Source organism: Peromyscus californicus, unplaced genomic scaffold (assembly GCF_007827085.1).
Source record: "Peromyscus californicus insignis strain IS unplaced genomic scaffold, ASM782708v3 Scaffold_15__1_contigs__length_86483966, whole genome shotgun sequence".
Taxonomy (NCBI): domain Eukaryota; kingdom Metazoa; phylum Chordata; class Mammalia; order Rodentia; family Cricetidae; genus Peromyscus; species Peromyscus californicus.
In genome coordinates this window covers 26,664,870-26,685,764 of record NW_026294447.1, presented here as the reverse complement: position 1 = coordinate 26,685,764, position 20,895 = coordinate 26,664,870, and the positions used below count along the sequence as shown (strand labels likewise).

At 38.0% G+C, this 20,895-nt stretch overlaps 1 protein-coding gene across 5 annotated transcripts in view; it reads right to left on the bottom strand.

Moving 5' to 3' along the window:
• Window positions 1-20,895, bottom strand: part of Mipol1 (mirror-image polydactyly 1) — a 297,757-nt gene that overhangs the window by 144,439 nt on the left and 132,423 nt on the right. For all 5 annotated transcript variants that reach the window (XM_052738577.1, XM_052738576.1, XM_052738573.1 and 2 more), the window contains exon 8: window positions 283-390. In XM_052738577.1, coding sequence (XP_052594537.1) covers window positions 283-390 — 108 coding nt within the window. The remainder of the gene's footprint in view (window positions 1-282; window positions 391-20,895) is intronic.

The window sequence follows — 20,895 nt, the reverse complement described above, 5'->3', positions numbered from 1 at the left end:
AAAGGTAATAACATAAACACAGAAAGAAAATGAATATATATTAGAAGTTATTAATATACGACCACTCAAAATTCAGAATTACGTTGTTTTTTCATGTACACATACATGAAATAAAATAATACCATAACAGAAGGGTGCTGTATCTGTGTTTAAAGAAGGGGTTGTTGGCAAACAGCACAGCTCACTATTGCTGAAATGTACACAACTGATATATGCAGCATAGAAAGCTGGCACCGAGGGCTTACAACCTTCATTTGCCTGCAAGAAGGAGCGGCCATTTACCTTCAGAGCACGTTCCTGATTGTTTCCAGCAGTCGGATGTCTCGTGTTGTTTGCTGAAGTCTGCCTCTGCTCTTTCAGACGGTGAAGCTCCTGGTGCAGCCGTTTGCACTGCCACAAGGGAAGAATCCCATTAAATAAGGGAGTTAGCATTTTTTTAACCACACCATATGAATTCATGTAAATAACACCACTGTATTCTCTCAAAGACAAGGATTTCTTCTGCAACAAGAATGGTAGGTAAAAATAATTTTGAATACAAACAAAATAACACTCTAGAACTTTGGTAATTCAGTTACAATTTTTAATTAGTCTTATTATAAATATTATATTGAAAACATTTAGCTTCATAAAATTAGGATCAAACTATATTCAAATTATTTTATTTGCTGGTCAAATATTTCTGGTTAAAAACCCACTGCTGAATAAAAAGCATGCATCTAAAATCACACTGAATTTCTAGTAAACTTTAATAATGGAGTCTATAATCAACTTACATTAATCTTTTAAAAATAAAAATGTGTTAAGGGACAATCCAGATTTTTAGCTATTTAAAACATTTTACATAACAACTGTACAGACTATAAAATGATATAGTGCAAATGAGAAGTTACAATTGGACACTGCTTAAAGCAATAAAATATAAAACCTATGGTTTGGGAAAGAAATTAAGTTACTCCTCATTTTATCTACTTTAAAAATAGTATATTTGAGTAATAACCAATAAATGAGCATACTGACTTAAGATCTGGACAACATCCTTTCCATACTATTTGACAAATGGCTACTTGTCATATTGAATAGAAAATGATTAGTTTTCATGGTACGATCAAAATGTAGCTATAATCCAAATTGGTACTTCTTACTCTGGCCTCAATTATAATGCATCATCTGTATCAGTACTTACTTGGAGTAATATACAAATCTTTTGAAAAGATAAAAAGGCTTAACAGACTCTTGGCATTTAGATTATATGATGTTGATACATATATAAAATTGACTGTACACAGCTCATGCATGTAAAATACTGTTAGCACATTTAACAAAGTAACCACAAAAATCAAAGACATTTCAAGTTAATATTAATTTAAATTAGCAGACTGCTTTATGAAGATAAATTCTGGGGAGTTGAGGAAAAGTACTCGCTACACAAATGAGGCTCTGCGCTCGCATGACTAGAACAAACAAACAGTCAGATTTGGTACTGTGTCAGCAATCCCGGGGCTCCTATGGCACAATGGGATGTGGAGATGGGAGCATACCCATAAGCCTGTGGGCTAGCTGGCTTATCTTAAATAAAGTAAGAAGTGAGGACTGACACCTGATGTTATCCTCAAAACTCCACATGCACGCCATGGCATGGGTATGCCTCTGCTCACACAAATGAACATGTAGATATACAGATATGCACATTGTACAAACATACAAAGGTAAAATATTCTGAACATATGATGTAGTGATCAATGGTTAAGTGGCAGCTCTCCTGCATTGTGATGTTCATTCAAACGTGTGTCATGTGACAACTTAACTCACTTACCACATTTTAAAAATTATGTAAAACTCTGTGACACATCTCCTTTAATTATTATTTGTAAAGAACACATGATTACCATTAGAGTTTATCTATATTTGTTTTTTTTAGCTCACAACAAGAAATTTTGTCTAATGAAAATTTAATGACATATAAGAATAAATTACAAAAAAGAATAAATTACATAAATATTAAGACAGCTCTTTTCTACTATGATCATCTCTATATTTTCAATTAATTTTATAAAGAAATGATTATCAAAAAATTAAAGGCTATATGATCTATGGAAGTTCAATGGCAAAGTAAATAATTTCAGCTGTAGAATAAAATTTTTTTTTTTCATGAAACAGAGTAAACCCAATTTGGGCTTATTTGGGGTATATTATTCTGTAAGATGAAACTGAAGAAAGAAGAACATAAGAGGAAAAGAATAATAGAAGCATCAACGGAATATTGGAAAAAAAAAGAGAAGCATCAAAAGTTGTCCAGCACCAGGGAACTTCACCAATGATAGCTCAACAACATGGCTGCCTAAGCAAGACCTAAAGAAGTACAACACCAAGAGATATGCTAACACAGAGGGGGAAATCTCATGGTGCCCCACCCCAAGATAAAGAACTACCGTCAACTAATGAGAGCAGGAGAGAGAGAAGGAGCCCTGCTATTGGTTATCCAATACCAAGTGGTCAGGCCAGAAATCATACACAAATGGGGAACACTAAACAGTCTGAGCAGGCTGTGTGTATATATTTAGGCACATGTATGTGTGTGTGCATGCACATACATACATACATACATACACACAAACACGCACACACACAAAAACCCCAAAACTATAACTACTAAAAAAAAAAAAGAGGCCACAGTTTTGAGAGGGAACAATTGTATGTGTGGGGTGTGTAGGAGGTTATGGAGTAAGCAGAAAGAAGGAAGAAAATTATGTAATTCTATTTCAATTTAAAATTTTATAAGATGTTGCCTGACAACATGATTTTTTTTTTATTTCAGGAAATCAGAAATGACCACAAAATAAAAACTTTTACCACACACTTGAAGCAAAAACAATAATAAAAAACCACTCTTTTTTGCTTAAGAGATGTACTGAATTTATTTTCTTTGCTTATGAGTTTTGGACTTAATATTAATCTGAGATTCAGACAGTGAGAGTCAAATTATTGTGTAGATGTAACCGACCGTCTTATTAAATAAGAAACACAGAACCAATGCAAAGAAGAAAGCCGAGATCAGAGCTAAGAGCCTTACCCACCTCCTGCAACTAGCCTCTTAAGCCCAGAGACTTCTCCGAAAGAGAGCTACTTCCTGTCTGTTTGTCTTTATATAGACTTTCTGTTCTGCCTTCTCATTGGTTGTAAACCCAAACACATGACTGCCTCGTCACTGCCTGTATGTACAGCCCTGCAGGTCTTCTATGGTATTGAGATTAAAGGCGTGTGTCTCCAACGCTGGCTGTATCCTTGACCACACAGAAATCTACCTAGCTCTGCCTACCAAGTGCTGGGATTAAAGGAGTGCGCCACCATCCCCTAGCTTTTGCTATGGCTCTAATAGCTCTGACCCCCGGGCAACTTTATTTATTAACATACAATTAAAATCACATTTCAGTACAAATAAAATACCACCATATGATTGTTTTGAAATAAGTAAAGAAATAGTTTAAAAGTTCTTCTACATATACAGTTGTGATTTATATTTAACTATATTGAAGATTTATTTATATTTATTTAATCCCATATGACTTATTTATGTAATTCTATATTTTTCAAGTTGAACATACTTCACACAATGAAATATTCACTTATTTTTTCTTTTTACTTCTTTTTTGATTTTTTTAAAGTCTTTAGTTTTAAAATTTATTGAAAAGAGATCTAAATGTTTACTCACCAGCAAGTGTTATATCATATCATTATAATATATGATTTTATGTATTTGTAAGGTAAAGATCTTAATCTTTTTATCTATACTTCAATTTTCTTTGGCATTTAAAAATTTAATTTGTAACTTAAAATATGCAGAAAGAAGCAGATAATGACATAACAGAAACTGCTGTGCCCATAAAAATGACGTCAAATGAGTTATAATCTTTTGGGTTATGAAAAAATGAGACATATCTAACAAACATATTTCTCCTTCAACTTTGCCAATATTTCCTTTCTAAAGAAACACTTATTCTGGCCGGGCGGTGGTGGCGCACGCCTTTAATCCCAGCACTCGGGAGGCAGAGCCAGGCGGATCTCTGTGAGTTCGAGGCCAGCCTGGTCTCCAAAGCGAGTTCCAGGAAAGGCGCAAAGCTACTCAGAGAAACCCTGTCTCGAAAAACCAAAAAAAAAAAAAAAGAAACACTTATTCTGAAGTACACTTTCTGCCTTTCTCTCTCTCTCTCTCTCTCTCTCTCTCTCTCTCTCTCTCTCTCTCTCTCTCTCTCTCTTTCTCTTTGGTTGCTGAGACAGAGTTTCTTTGTGTAGCCCTGGCTGTCTGGGAACTCGCTCTGTAGATCAGGCTGGCCTTCAACTCAAGAGATCCATCCACTTGCCTCTGCCTCCCCAGTGCTGGGATTAAAGGTGTGCACCACCACTGCCCAGCCTTCTGAAGTGCATTTTCATTAAACCAATATTTATTAACCAATTACTTTGCTAGAAAGTTACAGATAATGACGATACCTAATTTGACAGAGTAAATAAAAATATCTATACTCAAAAAGACAATAAACACAAAATATAAGGAAATGATTTCTAACTTTAAATAAAAAAGACACAAGAGAGAAAAAGATGTGTGAAAGAAGGTCTAAGAAGGTGAGGTAGTAACGCCTGCATGTCTTTGCAAGGGGTAACTGACTGAAGCCAAAGAAACAACAGTGCAAAGCTCTGAGGTAGATGCTCGTCTGGAGTGCCTAAGTACTAGAGTAAACTGTGTAGGTAGACGGATGCAAGGCTCTGAGGTAGATGCTCGTCTGGAGTGCCTAAGTACTAGAGTAAACCGTGTAGGTAGACTGATGCAAAGGCTCTGAGGTAGATGCTCGTCTGGAGTGCCTAAGTACTAGAGTAAACTGTGTAGGTAGACTGATGCAAAGGCTCTGAGGTAGATGCTCGTCTGGAGTGCCTAAGTACTAGAGTAAACCGTGTAGGTAGACTGATGCAAAGGCTCTGAGGTAGATGCTCGTCTGGAGTGCCTAAGTACTAGAGTAAACTGTGTAGGTAGACTGATGCAAAGGCTCTGAGGTAGATGCTCGTCTGGAGTGCCTAAGTACTAGAGTAAACTGTGTAGGTAGACGGATGCAAGCAAGGAGAACATTAGCACATGAGAACTGAGGTCCTTGTAAAGTCTACACTGAGGGAGAAAGTTGCTGACATGCTTAGAAAAAGAAGCACCCCGATTTCCCTCACGTTAATAGAAGCTCAATCTTCCAGCTAAAGTTGGAACAGTCTACGAGAGCCGGGGCAGAAGCAGGGAGTCTAGATGGGATCTTACAGGAACAGTCTAGAAGAGGTGAGTGACTCAGACCCAATCCAGTGGCACTGGGCTGAGTATGAAGTAAACTCTGAACACACTTTGGAAGCATGGTCAAATGTCTTTGCCTTCTAGTACCTGTTCTTTCTAGTTTGCTTCTGGATGTTGTGATAAGCAAAATGATCAAAAAGCAACTTTATGGGGGTGTGGGTGGGGTGGTGATGGTTGTTTGGCTTTCACTGTCTGCCCCTAGTCTATCACCAAGAGAAGCAAGGGCAGGAACCTAAGCAGGAGCAGAGGCAGGAACCATGGGAACACTGCTTACTGGGATGCCTTCCATGGCTTGCTTTCTAACAAAACCCAGGACCACCTGCCTGGATATGGCACTACCTACAGTGTGCTGGGCCTTCCCACATCAACTATTAATCATGAAACTGTTCCACAGACTTGCCTATGTGCCAATCTGATGGGGACAATTCCTCAGTTGAGTTTTCCTCCTCCTAGGTGACTCTAGGTTGTGTCAAGTTGACAGAAACTAGCCTGCACTGCATGTTTGGTCCTCTTGTCCCTGAGTTTGAAAGAATGCTTATAACATATAGTTAAGAGCAGGCATTTTGGTAGATATACCAATTATATTAGGGGTATTATTTTTTATTCCTAGACTCCCAAAAGGTCCCACTCCTCTGTAAAATTTGGTTGAATTTCAGTTTTTTTTTTTTTTTTGGTTTTTCGAGACAGGGTTTCTCTGTGTAGCTTTGCGCCTTTCCTGGGACTCACTTGGTAGCCCAGGCTGGCCTCGAACTCACAGAGATCCGCCTGGCTCTGCCTCCCGAATGCTGGGATTAAAGGCGTGCGCCACCACCACCCGGATTCAGTTTTTTTTAAACCAACTGTGTTAATCTGATAGATTATCTCAGTTTCCTAATATAATACAATCCTTGCCATTATGAGGTCTACCTGATCATCACATATATTGGTTACACCCATTGTGTAAATGTATGTGTACATTTGGAAGTAAAAACTTTAATTTGGTTTATAATTTATTTCAGATTTCTGGTAAGTTCCCATGTGATAGATGCATTTGAGTTGTGCTTTCTCGTGCTGTTCCCAAAGCTGAACTTCATTCATTAAAAAAAGGAGAACTTGTTTATTTCTCTGAAACAGTTTATATAAAATAATTCTTCAAAAGGAATTAGTAGATATGCCCCATCAAACCATTTATATTTCTTCCCTGGATTCAATTTTTTTTCCCAGAAGTACATCTTTCAAAAGTTCTGTTTACTGGGATATTTCTTTCTCTAGAAATGTGATTATGTGGCCCCCACACTCTGCAGTAGAAAGAACTGTTGGAGTAAATGTTGCTGCTGTCAATCTCACGTAAATATGATAGCTATTGTAGCTAATGTGAAGTCACTCTGATATAATACTAATTCCTTTGTAGACTTATTTATCTGTTCTCAAGGGCTGTCCCTATTAACAATATAACTTCAGCCGGGCGGTGGTGGCGCACGCCTTTAATCCCAGCACTTGGGAGGCAGGGGCAGGCGGATCTCTGTGAGTTCGAGGCCAGCCTGGACTACAGAGTGAGTTCCAGGAAAGGCGCAAAGCTACACAGAGAAACCCTGTTTCGGAGAAAAAAAAAAAAAACAATATAACTTCTGGTTATATTTAACTTTGGTGTTCTGTAGTTCTGGGATGTATTTAGAATTTAGAGGTAAATTTCTTTTTACCATCTTACCATTTTGCCTAGACATGTGGTAAAGTATTCACCTACCATGTGCCAGGCCGAGTCTGATACCCAACACTACATATACAAACACATGCGCACACACACACACACACACACACACACACACACACACACACACACACTCTCACTCATACTGTCTTGAGACTTTCTGTTTCTGAACCCTGAAAAAAACCCACAGCTGTCATCTTGGAACATTACCTTCTTCTAATTTGGAAACTTTTACTAGTCGTATCTTAAAAACACTTATTTGATGTGTGTGTGTGTGTGTGTGTGTGTGTGTGTGTGTGTGTGTGTGTGTGTGTGTTCTGTGCATACATCCTGCAGTTAGAGGACAATATAAAGGTGTTGGTTTTTCCTTCCACCACGTGGGTCCCAGGAACTGAACTCAGACTGTCAAGCCTTGACAATGGTACCTCTGCTCTCTGAGCCATCTCAGTAAAAACCATGTGTGTATGAATTGCAAATAACCATTGTTAATTAAGACTCTTGTTTCTATCTTCAGTATTCTCCCTATATTCATTTACTGTAAAATTTCAATGATTATAGTTTTCATTCATACACGTTTTCTTATATGCTTTTTCAGTTCTATCTTTCCCCTCATATTGTTTCCATGTTTTTCTCTCGACACAAACCATTACGTCTCAAGTATGTGACGACACACTTTTAATTGTCACTCAAGGTGGACTGTGTTCTCCTGTGGTGTGCTGCTTTTGCTGTGCCCATATTTAACAGTGATTCCTTTATTGGCACTATTACCTATGAGTGGACTTGTCAGGTTTATTTGCATTCACTTCCACTAGGTGACCCAACTTTACCCACCCAGAGCAGGTTTATGTGATAATGTCCCAGTTGGTGATTCACATGCTAAGAGTTATGCAACCTGAAATCTCGATTCTTGTATAATACAGGATGAGCCCTTTAACTTTTCAGCATAATTTTCTCTATTTTGGCCCAAGACAAATTTCCTATCATTTCTCTGAACCAGTAATTTTCAGACCAATGTTCATGTGAAATACCATGATCAAAGTTATAAGAGTAAGGAAAACAAAATGAATTTTGCACAGAATTTATCCACACCAACAACTGCATGTTAGCTAAGAAGATCTCTGTAACCACGGCTGTTGCTGAAGCCATGAGTTATTTTTCAGGAGGCCTGTTCTAGTTATAGCTGTTCCAGACAGCTTGCATCAGCCTTTGGAGACTTTAATCATGACAACCTTTAATGACCTTTGGATGACGGAATCCATCTTGCAGCTATTCTCACTCTCAGGCAAGGAGTGTGCAGCTCCTGGATGACTCAGTAATGACTTGTGATTGGGGCAAATGTGAGGCTTATGACTGGGACATGTGTGAAACATGTCTGATGAAACAGGAATTCTACAGACACAAGGCTATGACTTGTAGAGCTACAGGCCTGTGGACTATCCTGGTTGCAAAAGCCTCTTCCCAAAGGTATTTTCTACTGTGCTTTTTATCACAAGCAGGTCAAGATGAGCTGGCTGCATGAACTGCAGAAAATACACTAGAGCTTTTCATCTGATCAAGTGGCAGCAGCAAAACAGTCATTGAAAAGTTACAAAGACTAACTGAAAGTTTAAATTACTGAGAGTCAGTGGCCATGAAGAACGAGAGGTAACATAATACTGGAACTCTCAGCCACTAACAGAATTCCAAAAAGCTACTGAAAGAGTTAAAAGCCAAGGACCTAGAGCCCCAAAGCTCAAGAGTTGTAAAAACTGGCTGCTAAGTATCTTAAGAATCGAGGGACCCAACACCCAAACAAGAGCTCTAATATTCTTTGCTGGGTTCTGGGCTGTTGGTATTCAAAGCCCAGAGCAATAAGATTCTAACCAAAATACATAGAGCTGTAGGTCACTAACTCTGAGTCAAGAATTAGAGGCCAAGCTCTGAGGTGTGAGTTTGCTGTGGTCTGAACACCTACATGAACTATAAGACTTCAGTTTTAACAGCCTGAAGACATAGCCTCTAGTTCTCATGGTCTACATCTGTAAGAGTGAGCTTGTATGTCTAGCTCATAAATCTGGGTCTGCCATTACTGAAGGAATTGTTCTTTTCCTATTTGTGACTTCTACTCCAACAGGACAATTGAGGTAGGGTCTTGCTATGTAGACAAAGCTATGCTCCAATTCATGATCCTCCTGCCTTAGTTTCTAGGTGCTTGGCTTATACCTGTGTCGCATAAAGATGACTTCAAGATTTAAAAGACAGATAATTATGGGAAGATGAAATTGTTAGAGCAATTCATGACAGTAACTTGACAAGGTCAATGATAACAAAAAAATATTAAATTTGCCACTATAAATAGACATGAGAAAAGTTTACAAAGCAAGAAAGCAAAACATATAGAAGTCACGGTAAAATTTTATGAAATGAAGTAATGATACCAAACTATACATTTCTTTTATTGATCATTATGAATTCTTAAATATTCTATCAAGTACTGTTATGATGACTATACTTCATGTTTTCTTTACTCTCTGAATGATTTGCCTTTGGTTCCTAAAAAACTGCTGTGTAAAGTTGTTTCAGATTTGTTAGTAGCAGCTGTTCTGGTGGAAGCTCCACCCCTCAGTCCCTCTCCCCATCTCTCTCTCTCTCTAAACCCTGCCTCATCTCATAAAGCATTCCAAACAGGGCTCCTTCCCAGAGATGCTCAAGAGCACTCTCACAGGGTATTTTAACTGCCCCCCAGAAAACAGATGTGGTGATATACTGTGTACCTTAATAAACTTGCCAGAGGTTCAGAGGACAGAGCCAGCCATAAGATTGACACAGAACGAGGAAGTGGTGACACATGCCTTTAATCCCAGGAAGTAATGTGGCAGGACACAGAAAGGTATATAAGGCATGAGGAAATAGGAAATCGATCTGTTGAGGCTCAGGATTTCATAGATGAAAGCTAGTAGCTGGATGTTCTGCTTCTCTAATCTTTCGGCTTTCACCCCAATATCTGGCTCTGGGTTTTTTATTATAAGACCTTTTAAGATTCATGTTACATCTGGCACCCAACGTTTGTGGCACAAAGTTTTCTGCACTGAACCACAACCATGCCTAACAGCGACTTTGAAATCTCCAAAAAGATGATGGGGTCCCACAGTGACTATTCCACCAGGGAGATGATAATACCACCAAGCTGATAAACACCAACCAAAGATCAGCTTTGGACTACAAACTGCTCAGAATAATTTCAAGATGGCTAGCTGAGATGATCCAGCCTCACAGACTACTTGAGACAAGCCCTACATTTTCCCATTATGCTGGACAACAAATGATACTGCTACCTCTCCAAGGACTTGACAATTAACCTCAAAATTTTCTTTTCAGGATCCCCTAAAGATGTCTTAACCCCCAGACAGCAGAAAGTAATTTTAAGAACACGACACCCATATTCCCAAGAAGTAGGATGGGTGGTTTTTGGTCTTTCAATGGGTTAGGGATAATTGTAATTGTTTAGGATGGTTGGTTACAAGTTGTTAATTGTTAATGGTCAGGAAAAAAGCTAAACAAAGAAGATTAGATTCAGGGTTCTTGTTTGAAAAAAAAGAAAAAGAAAAAAGAGGATATAGATAAGAGGTAGATTATTGAATCTACTCTGAAAAAAAAGATATAGAAATAATAGGATAAAAGGGTAGATTACTGAATCTATTCTGAAAAGAAAAAAAGGGGAGCATATAGATAAGATAAAAAGGTAGATTACTGAATCTACTCTTAAAAAGCAACTACTAGTTTTAAATATTTTATATTGCATTGGATTTTTGTATATTGTATACAAATTATATATATTGATACAAATTTGAGATTGATTTTGTTAGAAAATTATATATATATATATATATATATATATATATATATATATTTCTAATCTTGTTCAAGGTATTCTACCTATATAGCTCATCTAACAATGTAATGCAAGTTGCTTGTTCTTGAAAGTTATTATCACCAACTAATTAGGATATAAGAAATGCAAGTTAATAGTCATTACAATCAAATTTGTAGTCATATTATGTATGTTTTCAAGGTTAAACAGCAATACATTTTCGATAGACAGGTCATCTTCAAACACCTCAGAGATCTATAGAATACTGCATTTAAGATGTTTTAATAACATACATTTTTTTTCTTTTTTTTAAATGACTATGAGACATGTCTTCTCCTGGTAGCACCAATCTACTTCAGAGAAGATAATGGGCATCGAAGAAACTTCATATGGAGTTTGCTTTCTTTGTGGCAAGTTAGCCCTAGGGCAAGAAAGTGCCCTTGCCACAACTGTTGACAGTATGCTGTCCAAAGTGGACAAGCAGGACACAAAAGAAAGGACTGCCAATCCTTGCCAAGACAAGGTAGGAAGGCCCTTAGGAAATCCTGCTTCACAGATGAGTTTGTCAGATATGCTAGGCCTATAGGCCGAAGATGGATGCCCCAATGTTGCAGAGAAATCTTGGTGACTGTCCAGGTAGCCAGCCGTTTCTGTCACTTCTCACATTTTTTTGGAAGTTGCTTGCTTGCATTTCCTGTTTATTAGGATATATATTGTGTACCCTAATAAACTTGCCAGAGGATCAGAGGACAGAGTCAGCTACTAGATTAGACATAGAACCAGGCAGTGGTGACACATGCCTTTAATCCCAGGAAGTGATGTGACAGGACACAGAAAGGTACATAAGGCTTGAGGAAACAGGAACTCATTCTCTTGAGGCTGAGGATTTCATAGAGGTAAGCTAGTGGCTGGTGTTCTGCTTCTCTGATCTTTCAGCTTCCACCCCAATATCTGGCTCTGGGTTTTTTATTATAAGACCTTTTAAGATTCATGTTACAAACAGACAGGTGGTTTTTCAGTCTCTCTCCTCTCTTGGGGGCCAGAAAATCATCCAGGAGTGTTTTACCTATTAAACCTGGGCTTTTTCTAATTCAGTTTGATTTGGTCTGATTTGGATTGCTGCATTGGCGGAGAGGCTTATCAGGGTGCAGAAACTTTTCAGCAGCCCTTTCTCCTGCACAAACTGCTTTAGGCAACAAATCACTGTAACTGCACTATTGTTAAACATCTTACCACTTGGATGACATACAACTCTTTCTATTAGAAGCAAAAATAATCTTCCAGGAAAAACAAAGTAAACTTCAGTTTCACTGTAAATTTTGTACTCTGAACTACAGATGTTTAAAAGTACTTAGGACTCGCCGGGCGGTGGTGGCGCACGCCTTTAATCCCAGCACTCGGGAGGCAGAGCCAGGCGGATCTCTGTGAGTTCCAGGCCAGCCTGGACTACCAAGTGAGTTCCAGGAAAGGCGCAAAGCTACACAGAGAAACCCTGTCTTGAAAAACCAAAAAAAAAAAAAAAAAAAAAAAAAAAAAAAAAAAAAAAAGTACTTAGGACTCAATAAGCTTTTGATCCTTTACATTTTTAAAAAATTGTTAAAATCACTATATCTTGAAATGATAGTCATGATAATCACAATGCTTTTCCATCAGTGTGTGTTTAAAAAGAACTGAAAGGAGAAATAACTTGTTTTGAACAATTAACAAAAAAAAAAATCAACAATTAGGTTTAAATATCAGTTTTAAAAATAAAGATTAAAGGGAAAAATCATCATGTACATCTCTGAAATTACATTTACTACTTGTGGTGTACTGAACAAGAATGGACCTCATAGGCACATATATTTGAATGCCTAGTCCCCAGATAGAGGCACTATTTGGAAGGATTAGGAGGGGTGATCTTTTTGGAGTAGATGTGGCCTTACTGGAGACAGTGTGTCACTAGGGGTAGGCTTTGAGGTTTCAAAAGCCCATGGCAGGCCCAATCTTTTTCTTTTTGACCATGGATCAGGATGTAGAACTCTCAGTTACTTCTTTAGAATGTTCCCTACCATGATGATAATGAACTAACCTCTGAAACTGTAAGCAGGCCCCCCAATTAGATGCATTCTTTTTTAAGAGTTGCCTTGGCATGGTTGAACAGACCTCTAATCTCAGCACTCAGAAGGCAGAGATAGGAAGATCTCTGTGAGTTCAAGGCCAGCCTGTTCTACATAGCAAGTTCAGGACAGCCAGAACTATGTAGAGAAATGCTGGGTGTTTTGAAAGACGCAGGGCCCCCAAAGCCACATATATTTGAATGTTTAGTCCACAGTTGGTGGAACTTTTGGGAAGGATTAGAAGGTTTGGCCTTTCTGGGGAAGGTATGTCCCTAGGATGGGCTTTGAAGTTTCAAAACCCCACTCCAGGCCCAGTCTCTCTCTGCTTTCTACCTTCTGATAAGGGTGTAAACTCTCAGCTACTGCTCCAGCTCCATGCCTCCTGCCTGCTGCTGATGGTAATGAACTAACCCACCCTCTGACATTGTAAGCCCCAATCAAATGCGTTCTTTTATATGCTGCCTTGGTCAGCGTCTCTCTTCATAGTAGAACAATAACTACAATACCATGTCTCAAGCCCCCACCATCCCCCAAAATTAAAATTTTATTTCACATGTTAAAAAAAAAAAAGAGTTGCCTTGGTTATGGTCTCACAACAATAGAATAGTGACTAAAATAGAAGATGGTACCAGGAAGTGGGATACTGCCATGACAGGCCTGACCATATTGTCTGGGAATAGGGAAGACTTTGGAACTTTGGACTAATAAATAAAAAGGCTGAATGCTTTAAGCAGGACTTGATGGGCCATAGTAGTAGAAGTGTGGAAAACAGTGGTGTTAATAATAATGTAGATTATGAAATCTTGGCTCAAGAGGTTGAACACGGGAAGAAAATTAGTAAGAGGCCTAGAGACTATTCTTGTGATATTTTGACAAAGAATGTGGCTGCTTTCTGACCTTTCCTGAAAATCTGCCTAAAGATGATTGAAGACTTTTGGATTAATGACCTTAGCAGAAAAGATTTCAAGACAGCCTAGTTTTGACTGTGTCATGTAGTTATTAATAATCACTCTTATGCAGTTCTATAATGTAAAGAAACATGCTGGATAAAGAAAAATGCACAATGTAACAGGAGAAGAGGAATACCAGGAAACAGAGTGGGGCTAAGTTCAGTGCTCAAGTAGATACAAAGATTTAAAAAAATCCTAATGATAAGTGGAATAAAGGGAGTAGTGATTTCAGGGCAAGACCCCACCCAGTTTCCAATCTGTGAAAAGGAATTAAAAAAAAGCTTAAGTGGTGAGGGAAACCAGAGACAATAGAAAGCCAATGTAAATGTAATAAACAAGGGAGCCAAGTTTCAGGCCCGTCAAGCAACAGAACTTAGTAGCTTTGGCCATGTGGTTATGGGTTTTGGGTCAAGGATATAAGAACAGAGTTATGGAATCTCCCTCCTCAGCTAAGGAAAGCTGCTGAGGTCAGGCATTTGTCTGCATAGAAGCCCAGAGAGACCACTGAGTGAGGCTGTGAAGGTGAAACTTGGATTGTGCTAGAGATCTCAAAATGCTGGAGATGCCAGAGCCATGAGATATCTGCCAAGAAGAACTACAAACTGAATATGGAACCAGCCCAAGATAAAGAAGTGTGTTGCAGTCAACAAAGCTGAAAAGAGAGAGAGATCTGAATAGCCCTTTCACATCAGACATAGAGATACAGAATATGAAGTTTTCCATGTTGGGTTTTGAACTGGCTTTGAACCAGTACTTCCTATGTTTCTTTTCCTCCTACTGGGTTGCCTCTTTCAGCCTTGCTGAGGGTATGTGCCTGGTCTTATTGCAACTTGTTATGCCATGTTTGGTTCATATTCCTGGGAGGCCCGCTCTTTTCTGAAGGAAAACAGAGGAGTGGAACCGGAGAAGAGAGGAGAGGAAGAAAGGGACTGGGACGAGAGGAGTGAAAGGAAACTACAGTCAGGGTGTACTATATGAGAGAAGAGTGAATAAAAAATGATTAAAGGTGATACCAATATAGTTATTTTGATAGTGAAATATTCTTTCATTTAATTTTGCAAACTGTATTTATAAAGTTTATTTGAAAAACTGTGATTTGTATCTAATTCCAGTCTAAAATGCCACCCATGTTAGTAATGACAGCAAATTAACTCCTAGTGAGTATTAGCATCAGTAATTGTCAGCTCCATGTATATCCTAAGAGGTAGACACTGTTATCTCATTTGAGGAGAAGTAGATACAAGGAGTCATATATAGCTTCTCCAGTGTCACACACCTAGAAGAAGTAGGATTAAGATTTGGGCATTAGAGTTTAATACTAACAAAATATACATTTAACATATACAATAGTCAAAAGAATGCAAATAGCTATAATTACAAGAAATGGTATGCTTTTAAAATTAAAATGTGAATAGATACTTTTTGACCATCTTGAAAATTAAGTTGCATTAAGCAACCAGATTTAAAATTTTTTAGTGTGGCAAAACTTCTGCTGTTTGTGTTCTACTTTCCTGACTCAGCACAAGGGCCTCCATGAAGCATGCTGAGGATCACTGAACTAATCTTTATATTCCTGGAAATCTGTAGCTTTTTTCAACATAACGGTTGTTAGAAGATGGGACAATAGGTAGTGATAATCTGACATGTCAAGAAGCTTCTACAGTTTTACTAGAGACCAAAGCAAACTTTTCCCTAACAAGAAAAAAGTTATATAAGATTTTTAAAATGGACTGACCATGCCAAAATTTTCCTTTACTTAAAACTGCATACTCGAGGCAGAGCCAGGCGGATCTCTGTGAGTTCGAGGCCAGCCTGGTCTCTAAAGCGAGTTCCAGGACAGGCGCAAAGCTACACAGAGAAACCCTGTCTCGAAAAACCAAAAAAAAAAAAAAAAAAACAAAAACAAACAAAAAAAAAAACTGCATACTCAACGAAGGAGAAAAACATCCTCCCATTATTTTCTAACTTTCCCCTAGTATCTGTAAAGTTGCTGGCTTTATTGAATAATAATAGGAAAAAATCTGTATACAAATTTTTAAACACGCTTCATCTGTGGAATGTTCTTCCAGAATTTGCCACGGTATATAAACTGATGATATTTACTAAAATTTGAGTCAGTAAATTAGCAATGTTTTTAACTAGTACCACCAATTGTGAGTAGAGAAAGTAGAGAAGTATGAAATACTCTGGATTTTCATTGCTACACATTTAGAAAAGAATCTTAATAGATGCACTGCGAATACAAGACACCAAGTGAGATAAAGGTTCCATGTATCCATCCCAGAGGTCTATTCCACTCTCGTCTTTACAATACGACTAACTCCTCTCTACAGAAAAAGAAAAGCTAATGCAAACTTTCCTGCTGGTCTATTCAAGTCATGCCTGTCTGATCTAGTCTCCTGAACTTTCCAAGTTTCTGGCTGCTTGTTTCAACCATTCCCTTAATTCTGATGGTGAAAAAAATGGTAGGCTGTAAAATTCAAGGAAGTAACCTAACAGGTAATAAAATAAAAAAAAATAAATAAAAGAAGGAGGAGGAGGAGGAGGAGGAGGAGGAGGAGGAGGAGGAGGAGGAGGAGGAGAAGGAGAAGAAGAAGAAGAAGAAGAAGAAGAAGAAGAAGAAGAAGAAGAAGAAGAAGAAGAAGAAGAAGAAGAAGACTACAGCTCCTAAAGACAGCTACATAGTCCCTTAGTCCCCTAGTTTGGTAATATGTGTTGTTTTTGGAAGAGCTTGGTAGGATCTCAGTCTTCTGGGTTAGGACCATGTATAATAAGAAAATGAAAATACCAATAGCTAGGCCAGTATACTCACTTTCAATGCATGACACGAATTATATTTCCATATATTAATTACATGCAAAGTTATTTGAGCTCATGACTACACTATCACAATATAATTAGAAACTGATTTGTGGTAAGAAAGAATATAAGGTATATGAAAAGGGAGGAGAGAATAAGAAGGAATAGAAGAACCTGAGACTGGGGAGGAGTGCTGTGAAATACTGCCTAGAGACAGGACCTTACAGCAGCTGTAGTTATCTTTACAGGAACTTCACACGATCCAGCTAGTGAAAATCCCAGCACTGATGGGGGGGATTTTCAGGGCCCCATACCTAGCTAAGGAGCTATTGGTGATTGGGAGCTATTGAGGAAGAATCACTTTTCCTCAGGAAAGTGACCTATACTCCTTCAGGTGGTGGCTTGTGCTCCAGTGGATGGTCACGTACCCATGTATATAGGGGCAAAACTACTTAGACTCAGGGGGTTATGTTTATAAGTATATATTTTATGTGTAAATAAAAAATCATGCTCTTTGAGAAGAGTCATCAGTTAAAACGAAAAACAAATTACACACAAACACACATACACACATCTGTGGACATGAAGTTGGGGAGATGTGTGGAGAGGGTCTAGAGGAAGTTGAGGGAAGTGAGAGGTGAATATCATCAAGATGCATTGTATGTGAAGGTATTTTTTAAAGAATAAATTAAAAATATTAAAAAACAAAAATAAGAATGGTCAGTACAGGGGATGCAAATCACCAAAGTATGTTTGTTATATATACATAGGAAAATGTCACAACAAATCTCATTTTTGTATAAGATTCAGAAACATTGGGTTGGTATTTCCTAGTTTAGAGATGCTCAGGATACTTCTTTTAAAATGTTCGATGTCTAAATGGACTTGAGATAATTACATGAGCTGGACTAAAAGTAGAAATTCCTTAATAATACCTCCTCCTAAGTTCAATAATTAAAGTAAAAATTCTAGAACTGTTCTGAATTTTTCATTTTGATATCAATTATATCAGAAAATATTACATTTCTGTAGTTTAATATGAATAATCAGAAAGTAATTAAAATGAAGAACAATATTTTATAACTGAGATGATTAAAATAAAGATAATTATAAAATTATCACATAAATGAGGTTTGATGAAGCTTATTCATTTTCTATAATCTCTTCCATGCTGCAAAGACATTTATTTCTAAGACAATCACTTTACTTCTCTGGCTAGTGCAACTAGAAGGATGTGGTAGTCTAATTCCTCTTTATGCAGTTATAACCTTGTGCAGCTGAACTTTGCAGTTAGCTGATGGTCAGGAAAACAAAATTCAGTAAATAATACCACTGTAATGAGTTGCTTCTTAAGTAAACATAAATGCATTAAAAAAAATCCACCAACAAACAAGAGACCAACCTAAATGTAAAGTTGGCAGTCGCTGCACAAATGGACAGTGATGCTTCGTGTACTATTGTAAAACACAGAGCTGAGTTCAGTATTAGTGCTCACTGGATGTTAGCCACAGCTGAATTCTTTATTAAGCTCTTCTTCAGTTATTGCATTCCTGGAACCACTGAGGCTTCCTCTTGGTTTGTAAACTTTGTTTGTTTGCCATTATAAATGTTGTAATCTCCATAGAACTGTCAATTACTTATGTGCTCATTCTTAATTCTCTTTTTACAAAATCTGTTGCCCAAACATTGTTAAATCCTAACAGAAGCCACTCTAAGTTCTAAGATTACAATGGGAGAAAAACTAAAAACTTTTTTGCAAAAACCTGACTAACAATCAGTTGAATCTTTTTTTTTTTTTTTTTTGTTTTTTGTTTTTTGTTTTTTTGTTTTTTTCCCGAGACAGGGTTTCTCTGTGTAGCTTTGCGCCTTTCCTGGGACTTACTTGGTAGCCCAGGCTGACCTCGAACTCACAGAGATCCGCCTGGCTCTGCCTCCCGAGTGCTGGGATTAAAGGCGTGCGCCACCACCGCCCGGCCAGTTGAATCTTTTATTAAAAAGTCATTCTCTTTGAAAATAGCCATCAGTACTCCTCAAACAAATAGGTAACGGCAATTCAAACGTCAAATTATAGTTTAAGTTTAATGTACAGCTTATTAGTTATATTATATAAATCCCGACATGGACAGGGAAGGTGGGCATGAAGTCCCCACACATAGCTAAAGTGCTGTTGGCATTTGATAGATGCTGGAAGGTGGATATGTCTTCAATGGTTTGACCCCTGGTAGGTGGACCATATTCCATGGCAGGCCCCACATCCAGGAATAGTTGGTAGTTGGCTAAAACAAACTGAACTCAGCTCATTTCATGTTAAGATAAATATAAATATGAAGTTGGGCAAGTAGAAAGATGGGGGTCAGTCTTCAAGAAGTCAGTGGGGGAGGAAAAACATGATCAAAATAACTATATGAAACTCTCAAAGAAGTAATTACAACATTGTGGTAGTCTGAATAGGAATGCCCCCCATAGACTCATGTGTTTGAGTACTTGGCCCACAGGTAGTGGCACTACTAGGAGGTGTGGCCTTGTTGGAGGAAGTGTGTCACTATGGAGGTGGACTTTGAGGTCTCATATGCTCAAGCTAGGCCTAGTGTGACAGTTTCCTTTTGCTCTTGTGGATAAAGATGTAGAACTCTCAGCTTCTTCTCCAGTACCACTTCTGCCTGCATGTTGCCATGTTTCTCACCACGATGGTAATGGACTGAACCTCTGAACTGTAAGCCAGTCTCAATTAAATGTTTTCCTTTATCAGAGTTGTTGTGGTCATGGTGTCTTTACACAGCAATAGAAACTATAACTATGACAAACATAGTAAGAAAAAGTCACTACACTCTGGCAGACTGATAGCCAACATTCAATAATTCATAGGGTTAAAACACCCCCAAGCTTTAGGTTCTGAGAAAAAAAAAAAACCCTTTGGGACCATAATTCACTGAACTTCATTTTTCCACAAAACTTCTTCTCCATGAGACCATAAATCCTATTAGAGATTTATAAATATTTTCAAATTGCCATTACTGATGCCATGTCCACTTGTATCAATTACTACTACAAGTTCCTCATCCATAGTTCTGTAGAGTAGGCTGCACCAGGTCTGTACATTCAAAGTGGGCAAGAATTCACTATGAAAATCTAAAATATACTACTCCTAGGTAGATCTATTTTTCTAGCTTCATGATAATCCACTTATGTTTAACTAGATTTCTACCTTAAACTCCACAGAAGTTCTGTTCAAGAATTAAAACCAAATTGGTTCTCATATTGAAGTTTGACCCTATTGGCTCGCATTCATAGAGCTTGAATGCGCCATACTTAATATTGGAGAAGGAAATTAATTTCAATCTCATCCAACTCTGAACCCTATGAGCTACAATAATAACCTGTCTGAAAGATATGCCCATTGGAGCAGTAGTGGCAAAATTATTATGTAAGAAACCAACCAATTTTTAAAATTGGATTTAAGACCTGCTTCATTAGCTGGAACAAGCCTTACGTGAGTAAGCAACACTCTGATTAGATTTAAGGCCTACTCAATGAGATGGAACCCATGTGGCTAGATAGGTCATGGGCCCTCTGGGAAGCTTATTACTATTATTCTGTGAAATGAACACAGAAATAAAACAATTCCTAATGATAAATGGCGATACCCATAACTAAGTGCATCACACATCCCTCAACAGAGAAGCTTCTTCTTGAAGTAGATAGCAATTAACACAGAAACTCACAATTTATACAGAGAACAAGAGATTTCACAATTCTTAGCCCTACATAGGATGTTAATAACACCTTTATACTCAAATCTCATGAATCTATGCAGAAGAGGGGAGATTTTTATGTGCCAGACATGGTGGATGATTTCAAGGAAATAGAATCTTCCAGACATAGCAGGGCATATGCATTTATGAACTCAGAGACTGACATCATGCAAAGGACCTGCACAAGTTCAAGCCAGAAAAAGTTCCAGAAATGAGTAAGGGAAGTGGATATAAAGCACTATCCCGTCTAAGAAGCTAATTGCAATTGACAGCTGCTGGGAGAACGAAAACAATCAATGTTTTCAGGAGAGAAACACTAGATACATCAACCACAAACCCAGGACAGGCTCTGTGCTAGCCAACACAAACAATAGACATTGAACTCTCTCTGTGCCCCCCTCTCTCTAAGAAACAGAAAGAATATAAAGGAAG